This window comes from Mustela nivalis (genome assembly GCF_964662115.1).
Source record: "Mustela nivalis genome assembly, chromosome: 17".
Lineage (NCBI taxonomy): Eukaryota > Metazoa > Chordata > Mammalia > Carnivora > Mustelidae > Mustela > Mustela nivalis.
Genome location: NC_139036.1, coordinates 30,238,906 through 30,260,482, shown reverse-complemented (window position 1 = coordinate 30,260,482; position 21,577 = coordinate 30,238,906). Strand labels below are relative to the sequence as shown.

At 42.3% G+C, this 21,577-nt stretch overlaps 1 protein-coding gene across 6 annotated transcripts in view; it reads right to left on the bottom strand.

The window, feature by feature from the left end:
- The window catches only part of TEX14 (testis expressed 14, intercellular bridge forming factor), a 118,715-nt gene that overhangs the window by 13,829 nt on the left and 83,309 nt on the right, over positions 1 to 21,577 (bottom strand). For 4 of the 6 annotated variants that reach the window (XM_082705875.1, XM_082705876.1, XM_082705873.1 and 1 more), the window contains 11 exons: positions 21,168 to 21,274; positions 18,932 to 19,057; positions 18,642 to 18,730; positions 17,069 to 17,350; positions 16,121 to 16,221; positions 14,423 to 14,542; positions 12,496 to 12,562; positions 10,211 to 10,292; positions 2,838 to 2,900; positions 2,210 to 2,337; positions 1,166 to 1,371 (listed from right to left, as the gene is read on the bottom strand). In XM_082705875.1, the coding sequence (XP_082562001.1) occupies positions 1,166 to 1,371; positions 2,210 to 2,337; positions 2,838 to 2,900; positions 10,211 to 10,292; positions 12,496 to 12,562; positions 14,423 to 14,542; positions 16,121 to 16,221; positions 17,069 to 17,350; positions 18,642 to 18,730; positions 18,932 to 19,057; positions 21,168 to 21,274 (1,371 nt within the window). Of the gene's footprint in view, positions 1 to 1,165; positions 1,372 to 2,209; positions 2,338 to 2,803; positions 2,901 to 10,210; positions 10,293 to 12,495; positions 12,563 to 14,422; positions 14,543 to 16,120; positions 16,222 to 17,068; positions 17,351 to 18,641; positions 18,731 to 18,931; positions 19,058 to 21,167; positions 21,275 to 21,577 lie in introns of those variants that run through there. The other 2 variants (XM_082705874.1, XM_082705878.1) reach the window with 2 other exon arrangements.

The window sequence follows — 21,577 nt, the reverse complement described above, 5'->3', positions numbered from 1 at the left end:
AGGTCATGATCCCAGCGTCCTGGGATCGAGTCCCACATCGGGCTCCTTGCTTGGTGGGGAGCCTGCTTCTCCCTCTGCCTCTGCCTGCCTCTCTGTCTGCCTGTGCTTGATCTCGCTTCTCTATGACAAATAAATAAATAAAATCTTAAAAAAAAAAAAAAAAGTGAGTAGGAGATGTGTAGACAGAAAGTACACTGCAGGTGAAGGTAGTAGCATCATAAACTGCGGCAGTTTGGCTCTTTAAAGAAATTGCCAGGCCACCTAGGTGGCTCAGTCAGTTAAGCATCAGTCTTTTTTTTTTTTTTTTTTTAAGATTATTTATTTATTTATTTGACAGAGAGAGATCACAAGTAGGCAGAGAGGCAGGCAGAGAGAGGAGAGGAGGAAGCAGGCTCCCTGCCGAGCAGAGAGCCCGATGCGGGACTCGATCCCAGGACCCCGAGATCATGACCTGAGCCGAAGGCAGCGGCTTAACCCACTGAGCCACCCAGGCGCCCAGTTAAGCATCAGTCTTCAACTCGTGTTGTGAACCCAGGATCCTGGGACTGAGCCCCGAGTCAGGCTCCCTGCTCAGCAGGGAGACTACATCTCCCTCTGCCTGCTACTCTCCCTGCTTGTGTGCTTGCTCTCTCACTCTCTCTCTCTAAAATAAGTAAATAAAATCTTTTTTTTTTTTTTTAATTTATTTATTTGTCAGAGAGAGAGTGAGCGAGAGCGAGCATAGGCAGACAGAGTGGAAGGCAGAGTCAGAGGGAGAAGCAGGCTCCCTGCGGAGGGCAAGGAGCCCGATGTGGGACACGATCCCAGGACGCTGGGATCATGACCTGAGCCGAAGGCAGCTGCTTAACCAACTGAGCCACCCAGGCGTCCCAAGTAAATAAAATCTTAAAAAAAAAAAGAAAGGAAGGAAGGAAGGAAGAAAGAAAAAGAAAGAAGGAAATTAATTGCCAAACATTATTTCTGGTGCGGGGGCAGGGGGGGATACAAAAACCCAAGATATATCCTATAATACAGACTCAGAGAGACACCCCAAGGAGACCTAGAGAAGATCCAGCTTATTTCTTGTTTTCTTTGTAAAACAGACTTGGAGAAATCTTAGTACTTTGGATCCCTAAAGCCGTTGGGTTGACTCCGTGAGCATGGAAAATGCAGTCAGTATACTTACAAGATCAGTCAATCTTGAAGGGACAGTTTCAGAGGAAGTAAGAAAGGAATCTAGGCTCTTTGCTTTCTCTCGAACTGTTGAAAATGTATCAGATGAAGTTTGAATAGATTCCTGACTGTTCCAGCATGAGGTAGACCCTGTTTTAATCTGAAATGTGATACTTTCAAGGCAGTCTTTATACTGGCTGGCAGCTGAAGAACTTGACCCTGTTGTAGAAAAGAGGGCAATTATTGTCCAGGTCCTTTACATTATTTAAAAACAAAAACATAAAACTCTATATCTATTCCAGGGATTCTCTGAATTGTTAATAACTAAAATAACTGCTGATATGAGACATAACTCCTCAAAGTTAAAAAAAAAAAAAAAAAAAAAAAAGACAGTCTCTAAACTTGGCCATCAAAATAAAGGGAGATTATTTGAACCACAAATATACTGGGACTAAAGACACCACAGAAAGGCTATTTGATGCTGGTTGTTGAGATTGCAGGACTCAAAACTATGTACATTTAAGCACAATAGGTTTTGAGTTACAAACACAAGAGAAGCCAATGTATTTGCACTAAATTTAGTAGTGCTAGAGTACAAAGTACAGTTTGCATTTGCATGTCTCTACCACCTAAGTAAAAAAAACTCCCAAAGCTGCTCAATAACCATCACCACCGGGCGCCTGGGTGGCTCAGTTGGTTGAGCAACTGCCTTCAGCTCAGGTCATGATCCCAGACTTCCAGGATCGAGTCCCACATCGGGTTCCCAGCTCCTTGGGGAGTCTGCTTCTCCCTCTGACCTTCTCCTTTCTCATGTTCTCTCTCACTCATTCTCCCTCAAATAAATACATAAATAAATAATCTAAAAAAAAATAATAACCATCACCACCAATGCCTACGTGGGCCCCCATGGGATTATTCCCACCAGCTCTAGAACTAAAGAGACACCTCTGCGCTGTGGGGAAACAGCTGCCAGTCTGTTCTCATAGCCTGACTTCCCAAAGCCAGTGGGGCAGGAACCGTTCTTCTCCCAAACACTTCTTCCCCCTGCATTGGTTACCTGGGCTGAGCGGAGTGCTGACACTTGTAGGTGCGTGGTTTATTCTGGGTGTTTTGCATGAGACTTCCTTAAAAGAACCACCTTGTTCGTAGGAGATACTGGAGAGGTCTTGAATGTCTGTCAGGGATCTAAGAAATTAAAAGCACAAAGTAATTAGGAGATGTTTAGAAAAATCAAACAATATATTCCCAAGGGGTACTTTTTAAGGATGCTCTTGACAATAATCTTTACTTGGCAGTAGGTCAAAATTAGACTATCTTAGAATATCTTATGTATCTGAAAGAGAATATTAGGGAATATCCTAAAAATAGATAATAACTTTAAACATATCTCAGCAGCTAAAAAAAAACCTATTTCCACAGATGAAAATATATTTATGTGGAAAACAGATTTCATCTACCTCAAGTGTAAACTTATTAACATCATCATCATCATGTATTTCCTTGATTATAAGATGCTATTGATTTAGATCACATCCTCGTAACAGCTTTTTGGTGAAAGAAACATGCTCACATTAAATGTATATGTAAAAATGGGAAGAAAGTATTCTCTTACAAATAAGGAAATACTATTCCCCTAAAACCCAGACTTTACACAGCATCCTTAGGCAACCCTTTGGTGGCCCTACATGTCTTTCTCTTTCAGCTGCTCTGGTGATTCCTTTAATGTCTCCTCTTGTTCACCTTCAGAACTGTAAGAGAGAAAGTGAGAAAAATTATATGAATTCCCTGTCAGCAGAATGCTCCAACCTGGTACAAGGGGACCAGTTTGTCAGCCCTGTGAGAAGCAGCAGGAAGGGCACTTATCTCAGAAATAAAAAGTAGGTTCTGGTCCTGGGTCTGCTACTGAGTAGCCATATGTTCTCAGGCATGTCTGGGCCTTGCTCTGGGCCTCAGTTTCCTCCCCAGAGATTAAATAAATACCCTCTAAGCATCAGCCCATCTGAAACCAGCCAATGATGGTATATGGCAGTAAGTTCCTGAGGAAATCTAGAGAGCACAGGAAATCTGGTGGGCATAGAGGCTGGAGCAAAGGGCACAGCCGTGGGGCCTTATCAACTGTGAGACAGTCTCCTGCATGGATCATCAGGCGAGGCCACGAGAGACTTATGCCAAAAAATGACCAGAAAAGAATACCGAGGACAAATTTAACTTGTTTCTACTTTAATCACTGTCTAGGATTCCATTTCACTATCTGTTGAGTACAAACTACAATTGTGTATTGCTAAATTCTTCTGTATGTTTTCATAGTTTTAATCTTTGCAATAATCCTATGAAACTAATGGTACAGGGGCGCCTGGGTGGCTCAGTGGGTTAAGCCGCTGCCTTTGGCTCAGGTCATGATCTCAGAGTCCTGGGATCGAGTCCCACATCGGGCTCTCTGCTCAGCAGGGTGCCTGCTTCCTCCTCTCTCTCTGCCTGCCTCTCTGCCTACTTGTGATCTCTCTCTGTCAAATAAATAAATAAAATCTTTAAAAAAAATTTAAAAAAAAGAAACTAATGGTACAAAGGAAAGAGCACAGATTTTGGACTGAGTTGTGACTTTATTAATTCTATTCACTGGAGTATTTGTTTCTCTTCTAAGCATACAGGTAGACAGCACTTCTTGCCCTCCTTTTATAAATGGCCACATGACTTGTTGTAAACAGTGAAATATAAGTGAAAGTGACTGGAATCACTTTTGGAGAGAAACCTTAAGGTCATGTTCCCTTTTTTCCTACCTGAGCAATCAAGGAAATACAAAGATGGAGTCTTCCTCAGCCTGACTTTTGGATAGAAGATAAAGTAGCACAGAATACTTCTAGTCAATCCATGATGGACATGGAGCATGAGCAAAAAATAAATTTTTGCTGTTTTGAGGCACTCAAATCTGGGGTGGGTTGTTATATAGCATAATTTAGCCTATCCTGACCAATACATCCACTTACTAACTACAGCCTTAGAAAAAATTAACTTTGCTTTCCTTATTCGCAAAATGGAGATAACAGTATACACCTCAGAGCGCTGTTACATAAATTAAATTTGAGAATACCACGTACTGGTATAGGGTAGCTGCTTAGGAAACACTAACTATAATTATTATAAATAAAAAGTTGAAAGGGAGTCCAAGATAACAGAGGAGCAGGAGACTTAAATTTTGCTAAGTCCTAGGAATTCAGCTAGATTACTATCAAACTATTCTCAACACCTACAAATTCAACTGGAGAACAAAGAAAATAGCATCAACTCTATGAACAGAAAAGCGATCATTTTCTGCAAGGTGGGATGTGCAGACAAGTGAATCTGAGGTGATTTATGGGAAGATAGACCGGGGTGGAGGGTCTTTGTCAGCTGGCCACTGGCAAGTGATAGAGCAGCAGAGCACAAAATTGGAACTTTTAGAAATCTGAGCCACGAGGGATGTTTCTCTGGTGGCTAGGTAGGGGGTGGAATCCTCACTAGGACAGTGTGGTCTCGGGACCCTCAGGGTCACAGAAAGATTGGGGGGTACCCGAGTATGGCAGAACTCCCAAGTATCCGAGTGGGGAAACTGGCTGCAAAGACGGAGCCGAGGAGGGCTCTCTTAGCTTGGGATTGCCATAAACTGTGATCCACAGCACAGTCTGGCCACTGCCCTTTGGGCAGGGATGCCACAAGTGGCAGATCGGGGAGACCCTCCCTTCCTCCACTGGGAGGAATGGCATAGGAGCACACTGCAGGAATCTGATAGGTTTGGAGACTCTAAATGGGACCATGTGCCAGAGATAGAAATGCTCGGTCACAGGCTGGGTGAGCACAGTGTATGGCCGAAGACCAGAGAGACAGGAGGGATTGACTGCTTTTCTCTGAGAGCACTCTGAGGAGTGAGGCCCCAACTCTTGGCTTCTCTGGGGCCAAAGATTGAAAGGCCACCATTTTCATTCTCAGCCTCCAAAGCTGGACAGAAAGCTTTCAAGGAACAAAAGCTGCTGAGAGCAAACCCGAGCAGATTACTCAGCCTGACTCCTGGCAAAGGTAATGCAATTCCGCCTCAGGCAGAGACACTTGAGAATCACTGCAATAGGCCCCTGCTCCAGAAGATCAACAAGAACGTCCAGCCAAGGTCACCAATCAATGAGAACTGCACTACTTCAGCACTAGGGGAATACAGCACATAGAATTCATGGCTTTTCCCCCCATGATTCTTAAGTCTTTCAACTTAAACTTCTCAAATTTTCTTTATTTTTTTTTCTTTTCTTTGAATTATTCTTCTTTCCTTTTTCAACCAACTTCTTATCAGTTTTTTTTTTTAATCTTTTAAAATTTTTATTCTTACAGTCATATTTTATCCCTTCATTGTACTTAACCTTACTCAGTGGGTTAAGCCTCTGCCTTCGGCTCAGGTCATGATCCCAGGGTCCTGGGATCAAGCTCTGAATCGGGCTCTCTGCTCAGCCGGGAGCCTGCTTCCCCCCTCTTCCTGCCTCTCTGCCTACTTGTGATCTCTCTCTCTCTCTCTCTGTTAAATAAATAAATAAAATCATAAAAAAAGGGACTTTGTCTTTAAAAAAGGGGGGGCGGGGGGAATACAGCTTCTCCTAACAGACCAAAATATACCCAAAATCTAGTGTATGGCTCTGTTCTATTCACCTGCCTTATCACATTCTCTCTTTTTTTTCTTCTTCTTTCTTCAACCAACTTACCAATTCCTTTTTTAAAATCTTTTTTTAAAATTTTCATTTTTACACTCATATTCCATTCCTTCATTGTATTTAACCTTATTTTTATATAAATGAAAGTTTTTCTTTTTTTAAAATTTTGGGAGGCAGTTTCTTCTAACAGACAAAATATACCCAAAATCTAGCAGTGGCTCTGTGCTATTCACCAGCCTGATCATATTCTTCATTTTTTTAATCTCCCTTTTTTTCCTTTTCCGCCTGGTTTCCGGTCTCTTCTGATTTGTTTAGTGTATTATTTCTCTGAGGCTGTTGTTACTCTTTTGGCATTTTGTGTTCTTGTTCATTTATTCTTCTCTCCACAAAATGACAAAATGGAAAAACTCACCTCAGGCAATACTGACTGATTGCTAGGGACCTAATCAGTAGGGACATTAGCAAGATGTCAAAACTACAGTTCAGAATAACGATTATAAAGATACTAGCTGGGCTTGAAAAAAGCATAGAAGACCCTAGAGAATCCTTTTCTGCAGAAATAAAATCTAACCAAGTCAAAATCAAAAAGGCCATTTATGAGGTACAATAAAAAATGGAGGGTCTAACTGCTAGGATAAATGAGGCAGAAGAGAGAATTCCAGACTTCAAGCTCTATTTCAAAGCTGTAATCAAGACAGTACAACAACAGTCATATAGATCAATGGAACAGAGTAGAGAGCTCAGAAATGGACCCTCAATCTTAGGGTCAACTCATCTTCAACAAAGCAGGAAACTGAAGACAGTTTCTTCAACAAATGGTGTTGGGAAAATTGGACAGCCACATGCAGAAAAACGAAACTGGACCATTTCCTTGTACTATGCACAAAAATAGACTCAAAATGGATGAAAGGCCTCAATAGGAGACAAGAAATCATCAAAATCCTTGAGGAGAACACAGGCAGCAACCTCTTCGACCTCAGCCACAGCAACTCCTTCCTAGACACATTGCCAAGGCCAGGGAAGCAAGGGCAAAAATCAGCTACTGGGACTTCGTCAAGATCGAAAGCTTTTGCACAGCAAAGGAAACAGTCAACAAAAGCAAAAGACAACTGACAGAATGGGAGGAGATGTTTGCAAATGACATATCAGATAAAGGGCTAGTATCCAAAATCTACAAAGAACTTATCAAACTTAACACCCAAGGAACAAATAACCTAATCAAGAAATGGGCAGAAGAAGATATGAACAGACATTTCTGCAAAGAAGACATCCAGATGGCCAACAGACACATGTAAAAAGGCTCAATATCACTTGGCATCAGGGAAATACAAATCAAAAACTACAATGAGATACCACCTCATACCAGTCAGAATGGCTAAAATAAACAAGTCCGGAAATGACAGATGTTGGCGAGGATGCGGAGGAAGGGGAATCCTCCTACACTGTTGGTGAGAATGCAAGCTGGTGCAGCCACTCTGGAAAACAATATGGAGGTTTCTCAAAAAGTTGAAAATAGAACTACCCTATGACCCAGCAATAGCACTACTGGGTATTCACCCCAAAGATACAAATGTAGGGATCCGAAGGGACACCTGCACCCCAATGTTTATAGCAGCAATGTCCACAATAGCCAAATGATGGAAAGAGCCCAGATGTCCATTGACAGATGACTAGATAAAGAAGATGTAGTGTGTATATATACATATATATGGGACTATTATGCAACCATCAAAAAATGAAATCTTCCATTTGCAACGACATGGATGGAACTAGAGGGTATTATGCTTAGTGAAATTAGCCAATCAGAAAAAGATAATTATCATAAGAGCTCACTGAAATGTGGAATTTGAGAAACAAGGCAGAAGATCATAGAGGAAGGGAGGGAAAAACGAAGACGAAACCAGAAAGGGAGAGAAACCATAAAGCCTCCTAATCTTAGGAAATAAATCAAGGGTTGCTGGAGTGGAGGGAGTTGGGAGAGTGAGGTGGCTGCATAATGGACATTGGGGAGGGTATGTGTTATGGTGAGCACTGTATATTATGTAAGACTGATTTAATCATAGACCTGTACCCCTGAAAAAAATGTTATGTTTTATGTTAATTTAAAAAAAAAAAGTTGAGGGGCGCCTGGGTGGCTCAGTGATTTGGGCTGCTGCCTTTGGCTCGGGTCATGATCTCAGGGTCCTGGGATCGAGCCCCGCATCGGGCTCTCTGCTCCGCAGGGAGCCTGCTTCCCTCTCTCTCTCTCTCTCTCTCTGCCTGCCTCTCTGCCTACTTGTGATCTCCTTCTGTCAAATAAATAAATAAAATCTTTAAAAAAAAAAAAAAGTTGAGGGCGCCTGGGTGGTTCAGTGGGTTAAGCCGCTGCCTTCGGCTCAGGTCATGATCTCAGGGTCCTGGGATCGAGTTCCGCATCGGGCTCTCTACTCAGCATGGAGCCTGCTTCCTCCTCTCTCTCTCTGCCTGCCTCTCTGCCTACTTGTGATCTCTCTCTGTCAAATAAATAAAATCTTTAAAAAAAAAAAAAGGTTGAGGCCTAGAGATAGGGAAAATAAATTGAGTGTTATTGTATCAGACATTTTACATCTATTATTAGTTTTTATAATTAGACCTTTTCACTTGAGGTCACTGCATATTCACATGAATTTTAAAGAAACATACTTTACCCATGTTACACTGAATGGTAACATCTTGCAAATCCATAGTGTCAAACCAAGATACCAACATTGATATAGTCAAGATACAGAACATTTCTACCACCACAGGGATCCCTCATGGTGCCCTTTAAGATTTTATTTATTTATGAGAGAGAGAGAAAAGATAAGCAGGGGAAGGGGCAGAGGGAAAAGCAGAGTCCCCGCTGAGCAAGGAGCCCTCTATGACCCAAGCCTAAGGCAGATGCTTAACTGACCAAGCCACCCAGATGCCCCTCATGCTGCTGTTTCATAGGCATGTCTACTTCCCTCCTACTGCCTGCCTCTACCTTATTCCCTGGAAACTACTCAAATAATTTTATAATTTCGAGAATGTTATATAAGTGGAGTCATATAATAAATAACTTTGGGGAATTGCTCTTTCTACCCAGCACAACCCTCTGGACATCTATCCAGATTGTTAAATGTTATCAATAGTTCATTCTTTTTTGTTGCTGAGGTGTATTCCATAGTATTGGATGTACCAGTCTGTAAAATCCTTGACTTGTGGACAACATTTGGGTTTCCAGTTTTGGGTTATTACAAATAAAGTCACAAAAATAAGTAAATAAATAAATAAAGTTGCTATAAACATTCAGGTATGTGTTTCCTTTTTTTAAGATTTATTTATTTGAGAGAGAGCATGAGCAGGAGGTGAAAAGGAAGAGGGAGAGAGAGGATCCCAAGCGGACTCCATGCTCATGACCCTGAGATCACGCCCTGAGGGAGAACCAAGAGTCAGATGCTCAACCTACTGTACCACCCACGCGCCCATATGTCTATGTTTTTATATGAACATTAAGTCTTCATTTCTCTGTAATGAGAAATCAGTATTCAGATTTCTGAATACAGATAATACAGATAATGACTCCTGAATACAAGAATACAGATAATGACTGAATTATCATTGAATACAGGTAATGACTCCTGTTCATAATTCTTCACAATCCTGTTGAACAAATCCTAAGAAAGTTAAGGTGCCCAAAGCTAATTTTTCTGACATGATTGATGAAGTTCTAGAACCTCGGTGAGGTTTGGTGGGCTGAGGTCCGGAGCCGATGACCAAGAAAGAATTCTTGAGACATCTTTGGTGCAAAATGGTGGTTTATTAAAGCACGGGGACAGGACCCGTGGGCAGGAAGAGCTGCTGCCCTGGGTTGTGAGGGATGGCAGGTTATGTACCGAGGCTGGGGGAAGGTGAGGGGAAGAGAGGTTTCAATGGAGTTTTCATATGCTAAAGAGGGCCTACAAGGTGCCAGGATGTTCCAGGCCTGCCGGAGGCCTTGCCCTTGCTGCTGGATCAATGTTGTCTTTAGACCAGCCATTAACATTAAGATAGTTGGGAGACTTTTTGGTGGGGTGTCACAATCCTGCTATCAATCGTCTTTGTTAGTGAGATTTAGGACATTTGTAAGCCAAGGGAGACTCCTGTCTAGCAGGATTGTGAGCTCTGCAAGTTAACTATTTGCTTATTGTTCATGGCAGTCAGGGCTGCTTGAGGGATGCTACATATATGCCTGAGGGGGAGCTGAGAGGGGATGCAAGGCGCCAGCTTTTGCTTTGTCTTCAGCCAGCCTCCTGCTCCCTCATCATGGTGGCTAGAACACTTGAGGACAAGCAATATATAAATACGGGTATTATCATTACTTAACATTACTTCTGTGAGCCTGAAACTGTGAATAAAATACTAGCACATACCTTCGTATGGGTTGGAATTGAGACCTGGCCAAAATCTCAGCATTCCTTCCAGGTCTTTTTCTCATTTGGAACTTTTCTTCACCTGAAAGAATAAATTAAATGCATTTTTTAATTGAACTTTTGCCAACTCAGACTGTTATTTTCACTCCCTAGAATTCCCCTTGGTCTGGTCCAGAATGAGAAATAATCTGAATAAACAAAGTGCTTCCTAATTGGGTTTGGATTGAGTGCTGTAGGAGAGGTTTTTGCTCTGAAAGTTTATTTTCCTTGCTCCGAGGGGGTAACTACATTCTGACACTCAGAATACAATCAAGCCATTTACTGGCCTTTCAGTTATAACCACTCAGTTATTTCTGGAGACAAATGTTGTTTTGTCTTTTCAGGAAGGCAAACTGACCTGGTTCCTGTCAACAGACACCAGGGGGCGTTGAAACCAAGAACTGTTTGTTCAGTAAAGATTCCAAACAGAAAAGACCATTAGCTGGGCATTCCCAGAGGGCTAACTGGGCCTCTTGGCCAGCCATCAGGCCCCACTTAAAGCACAGGGTGGTGAAACAACACTAATTCAACTCTCTTCTGTTCTTCCTGACATCAAGTGTCCAAAGTTACTTCCCACCAATTCTCAGTAAGATACTTTGCTGATCTCAGGCCAAACAGGGCCACTATCCATATTCCTTCCCACCACCATACTGCTCTGGTTTATAGAGCCTTCCCTCTTGGCAAATGTTCATGATCCCCTTGCCATTCCTTAGGAACACGTGGTGTAGTGGGCAATGGGGAAGGCCACCAAAGCAGTGTCACCTTTAGCAGATACGAAGGAGGTCTCTACCCCACCAGCAGAGAAGCACTGGGGTTCTTCTCATGACACTTGTTCAAATACCTAGAAAGCCTAATGGAATGCCTAATAAACACAATTAGAGCTGGAGGAACACTTCAAGATTTTAGAGTCTCTCTCCTTTGTATAAAAGGAGAGAGGGGTCCTGGGGTGAAATGACTTGCCCAAGGTCATGCAATGGGAAGGGAAAAAAAAGTGGCAGAACTGGGCTTGGAACCCAGAGTATGCCCAGTTGTTACCCATGGCATTGCCTGGTATGGAAGGGATACATGTCAGAGCCCTAGTGGAAAAGGAGGGAGAGAAAGGCCAAAAGCAGGAAAGGAGTAGAAATCAGGCTTCTTCACATACTTCAGATGTCTATATCAAACTAGCCCTGGGTTTCTGACCTATCTGCCCCATAACTTCTCTATCCCACTCAACCCTTTTCCAAACAGAAGTGAAATGGCTACATGTAGGCAAGGCTCACACAGAATATGATCATGGACAGAGGCTCCACAGAAAAGAGTGGATGACCCAAGACCCAGGTCTGGGGATTTTAAACACATGTCGTCCTGAGCATTTAACTGTTCATCTCACAGCTTATTGCTTCTTAAAATGCTCTCGGCTGTGACAGGGGCATGAATCAGGTTAGAGACAGAAGACAGTGTGCAGCAGGAGGAAAAGGGAGTGAGTAAGTTCAGAACCCAAGCCTGCCATGCCTGGGTTCAGAATGTTGAGACATGACCAGAGACATCTACATGGCTCAGGGGGTAGGTAATTGGCTTTAAAACTGATGGCTATACACCCTAAAAGAGTAAAAGTGCACAATTTTTTAAATGTCTGTATCAGAACCAGGGGCTCACTTATATCTTATCTCACCTGGGCAGCTGATCCAAGGTTAACTTCCCAGGGAAGAGAAAGCAGTTGCTGAGTTATATAGAACTCAAGGCCTCCCAAGGGAAGGATGTTATGTTGACTGCGCACTACTGGCTGTTATTAACTCCTTGCCAAGATGCTAAGCAAGCAAAGGAAAATTCTTTTTGGGGTGGAAAAGGACATGAAGAGCAAGTTCTAGTTTTTGTTGTGTCTATAACCAGTTGTATGGCCTGGGCAAACCCCTCAAGTCAGCTCAGTGAAGACAACCAAGCACCCATGTGTGCCCGAAAGGGGTGAGGAATCTAATGAAAGACGGGAGGGGGCAGAAAGGGAGGGTGAGGAGGAGGAACAGGAACCACTAAACCACTTCCCCTGCAAAGGGAAGTACAGATAACATGATCTGTGGCTGTCAGGAGGCTGGAGAGGGGCCAGAGATTCATTCTAATGAAGGGAAATCCCTGACCCTAGGTTCCTTCATCTGTAAAATCAAAGGCCTGGAGGAGGTTATCTCTAAGGACTGTTCCAGCTCTAAAGATCTGTCACCTAATAGAAAGTGAAGGCAAGTGAGAAGGAATCTGCCTTAAGAGCTTATTACCAGAGCTCAGAGGTTGGGCAAATGCATCTCGTACTCCTTCAAAATCCTCTTCTATGGGACTTGAGGTCTACAAAAGAATAAAAGGGTAAAGGAAGAAGGGTCACTGGAGAATGAAGGATATTAATCAAAAGGTAGGAGAATATACTGATGTTCTTAAAACCTTGAAAATCTTTATAAGTTTCCTGCATCTTTAATAGAAAAAGAACAAACCCGTTTCAAAGACATTAAGGATCATTTGTACTCTGTGTTCCTCAATAAGCCCTCCCCTGCCTCCCACTGTGAGGAGAAATTATGTGACTTTTCCTTATGTCATTATCTCCTTCTCTCCCCAGCATTCCAACAAAGATGTTTTGATTCTTAGGAACTTCATCAGAAAACCCAAAAAAGGTTGGGGGGTGCCTAGGCAGCTCAGTCTGTTAGTGTCTGCCTTTGGCTTAGGTCATGATCCCAAGGTCCTGGGATGGCGCCCCATACCAATCCCTGCAATGGGAGCCTGCTCAGCTGGGAGTCTGCTTCTCACTCTCCCCATCACCCGCCCCCCCGCCCCACTCCTGCTCTTTCTCTCCCTCTCTCTCAAATAAATGAATAAAATCTATAAATAAATAAATAAATAAGGAAAAAAGAAAAGAAGAAAAAGTTTGGAAAAATAGCGCAGACTGCAAAGTTACTTTCTGGGGTGAGAAGTCAGAATACTGCTTCCTTTGAAAGGGTACAGTGACTAAAGGAGGCCGGGGCGGGGGGCGTCTGCTGGAGGACTGCTTCCTGATCTGGGTACTGGTTACATGAATGTGTTTAGTCTGTGCAAGTCCATGAGCTGCACACATCAGAGCTGTGTACTTTTCTCCATGTTACACTTTATGTATGTGTACACCCACTTACATGTATATATATGTATGTATACACATGTACATTATATGTGTATATATATATACTTTGTATGTTTTTGTTAAAGATTTTCTTAACATCCCAATCTGCTCACAGTAAAATCAAGAATAGCTGATGGATTAATAATGAAAAATTACTCTGAGTTATCAGAAGTACAGAATAGTGGAAATGATGTTTTTTTGCATCACTGAATTTTTGTCAGTCAAATGTTGTGTTTTTTTTTTTTTTTTTAAAGATTATTTATTTATTTATTTGACAGAGAGAGATGACAAGCAGGCAGAGAGGCAGGCAGAGAGAGAGGAGGAAGCAGGCTCCCCGCTGAGCATCCCAGGACCCTGGGATCATGACCTGAGCCGAAGGCAGCGGCTTAACCCACTGAGCCACCCAGGCGCCCCCAAATGTTGTGTTTGAAACATACAATCAATCCTCCCTTTCTTCCACCTCACCTTCCATATTGGTAAAATGCCCAAAAAAGGTGGTAGGTTAGTAGGAAGGTGAGGCAGAAATTATACAAATGAATAAGAAAATCCAAACAGCTTCATTTTACAAATGAAAACATTTTGTTTGGCAAACAGGTGCTTGCCAATCCCGGGCAAGTTCCCGAGAAAGCCCCATGCACTGTCCAGCGTCATACTCATGCTGAGTCCTGGCCTCCGATACTGGCTCTCCCGCCACCGATGCTTGGCAGGCCAAGCTATTGAATCCCCCACATATGCGGATCACCACTTCTTCACACAGAGGAATAACAGCAGGCCGCCTTCTTTTCTCCACAGGAAGAATATGTGAATCAGGTAACATGAAGAAAAGCGTTTTGAAAAAAAGTACGAAGCGCTGTACAAATGCAGAAACCACAGTTTTGGGAGAAACTCTATATGACGTCAAACATCTTATTTTTCAGATGTTTTCTCAAAATTTGAAAAGACTGCTAAGTCAACATTATACACTTTTATGTGTAAGCTATTTTTCTCAATAAAAACAACTTAAAAGAATTAAGGCAATAGAGAAAGCTGAAAAGTACTTTTCCCTAAACTGTGGTTTTTACCTCTAGAGCTAAGTTTTCTTGAGCAGTCGAGCAATAAAAATATTCATGGTCTGGAGTTAAAAATTCATCTGTTATGTCCTCAGAAGATTCTGGTGAACAAGTTGATCGCACGGATTGATCCTATTAATAATGTAGGAAATCACTTTTAGGTTGTTGTTCATTATAAACAAATCCTTTATAGTTGGATGCAGTGTTAATAATGGGGTTATCTAAAATTACCCAGCAGTCAGGGTGATACTCCCTGAGCCAGCCCTCCCTGCCTGCTTGCACACCTGCCTCTGCCCTCTCTCCCCACTATAAACTGTGAACCCTCTGCAGCAAGTGAGGCCAGTGACAGCCCTGAGACTCATAGTCCTTATCTGCACAATGGAGGGGGAGGGGGTTGGGCGACATTTCTGCTCTGAAATTCTAAGAAAGGTCCTAGACAACCCAGGCTGGGCCTGAGCTTGAAGAGCCAGCCACAGATACTTTGTTCTCTAGACGAAGAAGCTGAGGCCGCTCAGAACTGAGGAGTTCTGTGGGTGCTACAGTTTCAAAGCAAATGAAGGAACATGGTATTAAAAGTAGCAATGCAGGGACACATGGGTGACTCAGTTGGATAAGCCTCTGACTCCTGGTTTTTGCTCAGGTCACAATCTCAGAGTCCTGGGATCAAGCCCACTTCTTTGGGCTCCAAGCTCAGGGGCAATCTGCTCAAGGATTCTCTCTCTCCCTCTGCCCCTCCCCCTGCTCGTGCCAGCTTGTGCATGTGCACTTTCTCTTAAATAAATAAATCGTTTGAAAAAAATAGCAATGCAATCTCAATAATAAAAATAAAACTTGAAAATTCAAAAGTCCCAGTTATTTCTTCAGCATCTCTGTTCCACCCCTCCTCAATTTCCTGACAGACCTGTTTCTCCAGCCAAGCCAGTGTGCTTAACATGGCCTATCCTTCCCGCGCCCATGTGAGAAAAAGAATAAAATTGTCTTAAATTGTCCTTGTGAATGGCTTGTGTGCTATGATTAAATACAATAGTATGTTCGTTGAAAGATCTTAAATGTCATCACAACTGTATTTTTATAGTATTTCATTTTCAGTTGCTGTTTATATTCTTTAAGTGATTGTGTCATCATATCATAATGATAAAAAATTCTGGTTCCTTAGCCTGGCTGGACTGTGGCCCAACTGCATGCTTCAAGGGTGCGTTAAACCCCTGCAGGGCTACAGCCTCAATGTATTGGTCCTGTGGAGGTGCAGTTGTCAGGCATGAACACATGCCTTCCACTGAGAGCTGTCTCTGGGTCTTAGAGGACATTCTAGGTGAAGGAACTCTCTTCACAACCCTGGCCTTGCTCTTGCTGCTCCAATCGGACCTCAGTCACCTGCTGGGCCATGAGCTTTGATACCTGACCTCACACTGTGCTTCCAGAGTTGGTAGTATCTATCCAACTAGACAGGAAGCTCAAGGGCTTCCTGATTCTGACACTTTCTGTGTTCTGCACAAACTCTAAGATACACAGTGCTTTGAGTTGAAATGACTCAAAATGTATTTAGGCAGGGAAGAAAGATTTCCTCATTCATGTCACAGACATGAGAGTGTGTACTCCAACAAAAAAGAACTACTACAGATATTATTTCACTAGCATAATGCATAACAACTCAATTCGACTTTATTAGGTCCTTGGGTGCAACCTGGCTCTGCAGGCCATATTACTTACACTGTAAGATTTCTCAATGACCACAGGTGCATCAGAACTTGCTTGAAAGGCTTCACTATGCTCTGGCTGCTCATTTTTTCTGGGAGACAGGTGCCTGATATCTAATGATGACAGAACCAGGGCCAGTCATTCAGTGATATTTAGATGGCATGGAAGGGGAGAAGAATGGTGTGAGAGAAAAGGTGAGTGACTATTCTGCCAAGAGTGGCCATGTCCCATTTGTCAGGGTCAGTCCAGAGAGTGGAGACTGTAAGTTTGGCCTGACCCATATACATGGTCCTGTATCATCAATCCTTTTGCCCACCCATTCAAGAGCAATGCTTGAAAAGGAACAGATTCTAAACACTAAGAGCCCAAGACAAGTAGATTTTCTACCTAAGTGAAAATTTTAGATACATCTTTCTTTGACTTATAAACAATGAAGAAATAATATTCCATCCCCTGATTGCAAGCAAATTACCAAGTGGAACTACATGGCCTTCAGTTTTAACCTATAAATCTATAAAGTGATGACAGTCAATGCCATTTGTCTCTGAGTTCTTCTGGCACAGAATTTCTGGGAGCCAGTGGAGTTTTTCTGGCTTAAAATGCAATACGAGGAAATGGGCAGTAGGGAACAGCCCTCTACCACTGTATTCAGGTAAGAAAGGTTCATTTCCCTGCCAGGTTAGAGCCAGGAACAGGCTCACTGTGTAGAGATTATTTAACTTTCTTTGAGCAAATGGGTCTGCTCCAGTAACAGGAAAACTCAGGAATCTTTGGATTTCTTTACATTCAGGAAGGACAGGGGAATCAATAGGGTATTTGTTTTCCCCTGCAGTTCAGGGTTCCCAGGGAGATGCAAATGGAGAGAAGACCAAGCAAAGGAAATATGCCAGGAGGCTTACTTATCTTTGAGTGAGTTACTTGATAGAGCTCATCTATCCCTATTCCTCCAACTGAACTTACTGGTAAAACTTCGAGGCCCATGCTGTCTGCGGTGCTGGTTACTGTCACAGTCACTGTTGTCCATTTTGTCACACTTGCCATTTCCTCCTGACTCTTCATTTTTCCTGGGATACTCTACAGTGCACTGCCAGCCCACTTTCTCAGGGTCCCTCAGCAGGGGCTGCAGCAGGAGATCAGGCTCATTTTTAGCCTCATCCTCTAAAGACACACCACTCTGAGGATGCCAAGGTGGTACCGCCAGCTGCCCAGTAGCCACTCTCTCTGCCATTTCTTTCACCTCCACTGGAGAGACGAGAAAGCAGCATTTAAAACAGAACCGTGAACACTGGACAAAAGCCTTTCCTTCTTAAAGAGCTATATAATACTTTCATAACTCATATTGTCATAATAATTGTCTTTTTAGAACTGCACCATCCCTAGCTTGCCCTGTTGGGCTTGAAGGAGAAGAGAGAAAAGAATTGGTAACAGAAGGAAGGACAGAATTTCAGTACATTTCTGATTTTAGAATGGAAGGTAGCAAAAAACTTGAAGATAGAACTTGTTGTGAAGATTTTTATAAGAAAATAACATCTGCGGCTCACAATCTCTACAGACTAATGGAAAGGATTCTACAGTTTGTCCAGCTCCTTTAGACTAGGCAGAAATCATATGTGAGAATGTGTGTGTCTGTGTGTGTTTTATTTATTTTGTATGTGTATCTGCATGAGCATATCTTCATTCCAAATGTTCTATACTTTTGCTAATGTCATTTAACATTAGTATTAAAAAAACATAGACACTTTATCCTTTCAAGCTTATAAAACTGATACAAAAGGAAATGCCCACAGGATATGCAAAAGTGACACTACATGCTCTCTACTTTCATAATGAATGTTACACATTAAATTTCTACTGCATAGGGGCGCCTGGGTGGCTCAGTGGGTTAAAGCCTCTGCCTTCGGATAGGGTCATGATCCCAGGGAACTGGGATCGAGCCCCGCATCGGGCTCTCTGCTTGGCAGAGGGCTTGCTTCCTCCTCTCTCTCTCTGCCTACTTGTGATCTCTGCCTGTCAAATAAATAAATAAAATCTTTTAAAAAAATGTTCTACTGCATATTATTTTGCTATGTTTATTATATAATATGCATCAATATATGTACATTGGAAATATTTCCTATAAAGTCTAGAAATGAAAAAAAGTTTTTCCCTAAAAGATAAATCACTGAACAGAACAATATATACAGTGGCAGGCTTGATAGTCTCTTTTCTTTGGACTAGTAACACAAAACATGTTCATTTAGACAATGTTAAAAGACCCATCTTAATAACAGCTTATCTTTCCTGAGTAAGTGGTAAACAAAAGAAGGAGGAGGATGAGGGGAAAAAGAAAGAAAAAGAAAGAAAGAAAAAAAGACATTTCCTTTCTGCAATTTGTAATCAGAAAGGCCTTAATTTTTAAACTGGAATGATCCAACAGAAGAAAAGAACGTGGGAGGCTGGTGCAATACAGACTGTGTACTTAGAGATAACAAGCAGGTTAGAAATATACTTTAAGTTTCATTTGGCTCAACAGAACTGATGGCTCTTTACTCACTTTTCCACTTTAAGTGTACCTCTCCATCATCTTCATTATTTCTTGACTTTGCATTACAGATTTCAGAAGATACAGACTCCATACTGATCCTAAATTATGTAGGTTTGGGGGAAGGGGAGCAGGGTGGACACAAATACACCGGTTTGCTCAAGTTTCTGACACAAGTCTGAGCCCACCAGCCCACACAGAGGACCAGCCCCCTACTCTCAATCATTCCTGGGGCTGCACTGACTCCTGCCCACCACCAGAGAGCGCAAGACTCCACAATGTTCAGACAACAGACTCCTTACCTAGTAGAGCCCTGGCTAGGGCTGGATGACACAGCAGGGCCCTTAGAGTGCCTTGACACAGTGACAAGTGCACTACTAAGCTGAGTCAGCCTGGTGTGGGCACTGGATTCTTTAGGTCTTCCTTGGCTAAGAAATGAAGGGACTGGGTTAGAAGACCTCTAAGATTATTTTCAGTTTCCAAATTTCAGATTTCATGATTCTAAAAATACTCTTGAGAAATTTTCACAGGAAGAAACTCACAATTGAAATCGAGTTTCACTAGACAGACTTCTGAGGTCTAGCAGAAACCCCCACCCCAACAATGCCACAGAACACAGGTGATGGTTTGGTAACTGTTCCTACCCTTCAATCAGAATTCTCCAGTAACAGACACACCAGTGAGTCAGTGAGAGCACAGTAACTAACATTCTCAAACACGGCCTTAAGACACCAGGGATCCTGAAGCACATTCAGAGCTCTTCAGCCTAGTCTAACTGAGTTCTAGACCTTACCTTCCACTAACCAGCTGCCTGCCTCTGGCATACTTCAGTCTTTGTGGATCAAGTTTCCTCATCTGAAAAGCAAGGGAGTCTTTCTTCCTCTACATATCCTTGATTATATATACATCTCATCGTCTATTAAAATAACTCCTCAAAAACACGGGACCTGTGGCATATGTATGAATTACTCATTATCTTGAATGCCCTGCTTCCCCACTGGACCAGAACACAAGAGACTGCTGACCTGGAAAGGTCAGATCTGACTGGCTTATTTAAAGAGCAATTTGGCAGCAGCTATCAAGTATCTTTAAATTGTTTAAACCCTTTGACCTAGTATCTCTTCTTCTGGCAATCCACCAAGGACATAATCCAAAGTGCAGAAAAATTTGCAAAGACAAGTCACTGCGACCCTATTTAAAATGGATCAAAGCATAAAACTACCTAAAATTCAACAATGGGGGAAATCCAACAAGTTCACATTTGCAGGATGTTTTCTTTTTGTAATATTTATCTAAGTAATCTTTATACCCAACTGGGGCTCAAACTCACAACCCTGAGATCAAGAGTGGCATACTCTTCTGACTGAGCCAGTCAGGCGCACAACCTGGATATTTTTTAATAAAGTGGGATAATGCTCTTGTTCTAATGTAAGATGAAAAGTCAGGATATAAAAGTAACTATATGGGGGTGCCTAGGTGACTCAGTTGGCTAAGCGTCTTTGGAAAACATACAAAAAGACTTAGTGGATTGGTAGCAAAATGTTAAACTTTTCTTTAGTCCGTTTTTTGTTCTTTTGGGGGAACATGGTGAATGGGTGTATCGGATTTCACAACTACGGCTTTGCTTTGTTATCTAATGGCCATACTGTCACCCCATCTGCTTCTCTCAATGATGTGAGCTCTAACCCCTTTGATGCCAGTTAGTTGGTTCTCTAATAATTCCCTTTGTAAAGGTAAAATACACTGAACTAAAATGTCTGGGCTATTTTCCTTGATTCTCCCTAATGAACACATTTACCGATGTGAAAGGAAAAGCAAACTCTTGTCATTAGTCTCAGTCACCACTGGGAGAGAAACAAAAAGTTACTTTTTTCCAGAAGAACTGATTCCAAAGGCATGGATTAAAGCTACCATTTAACCACAGGAAAAGAAAACTGAAATTGACAGACTAGTCTATCTTGAAACACATTTATGGGCCTCTAATAATTACCCCTATGCAAAATAAAATTTGTTTTACCTAAATTCTTAAAAACTCAGTGTACACATACGCTCTTCTTCCCATGATCAGTGCTGAAGCCAATTCATTTCATAGATTTAGCTGGAAATCAGAGGCTGCATGGTAACAGTTAAACCGCTCAGCCCCTGCTCTGGAGTCAGGGATGCTTATTTTGAGGAACCCTTGTTTCTAAATAGTTTGGTTTCTGGAGCACTGACAGATGGAATACCTGGCATTCCTTTTTTAAGAAAAACAATCTGGGCAGCTTTGGAAGAGCAAGGTGCTTTGCTTTTGACAAATGTTGAGTTCCGCCTGATTAACCTGCCAGCTCCTTTATCTTCGATGTTTTTTCCTACAGGTTTCCGTTACATGGCTCTTTCTGCTCACCTGAAGGAGAAAACCTGCCAAGATCTGTTTCTGTGTTAGTGTTCTTCATCACCCACAGTCTCTTTGTCACAAGACACATGAAGATCATTAAGTGCCTCTGGGGTCACGTGGGAGTCTAAAGGCATGGTGACACAGAGAACAAAACGTTAACCCACCTGCTGGTATTTGGGCTCCTGTTTCTTTCCAGACTGTGCTTGGCTCCTTGAGCGGGCTGTGATTGTTCACTTGTGCTCTGTTTTCCAGGTCCACAAAAAGTTGGTAGCTTAAAAAGCAGTAAACATGTTTCAGTGCTTTGATGAAGGAATTCCTCTTCACTTTCACATTCTATTTTTCAAGCCATTCTTACTAAATGTGTAGAAATAACCAAACCTACTAAGATGATTTCCCTGTGCGTATTTCATATCTAGTAACTCATCTCTCAGCTGGAGGTCTTTACAACATTACACAGCAATGTTGGCCCCCAGAAATGCAGTCTAGACTGGGAGCAAGTGAAGGATGAGCAGAAAAAACAGACTTCAAAAATCCAGTAACCTGGGGTGCCTGGGTGGCTCAGTGGATTAAAGCC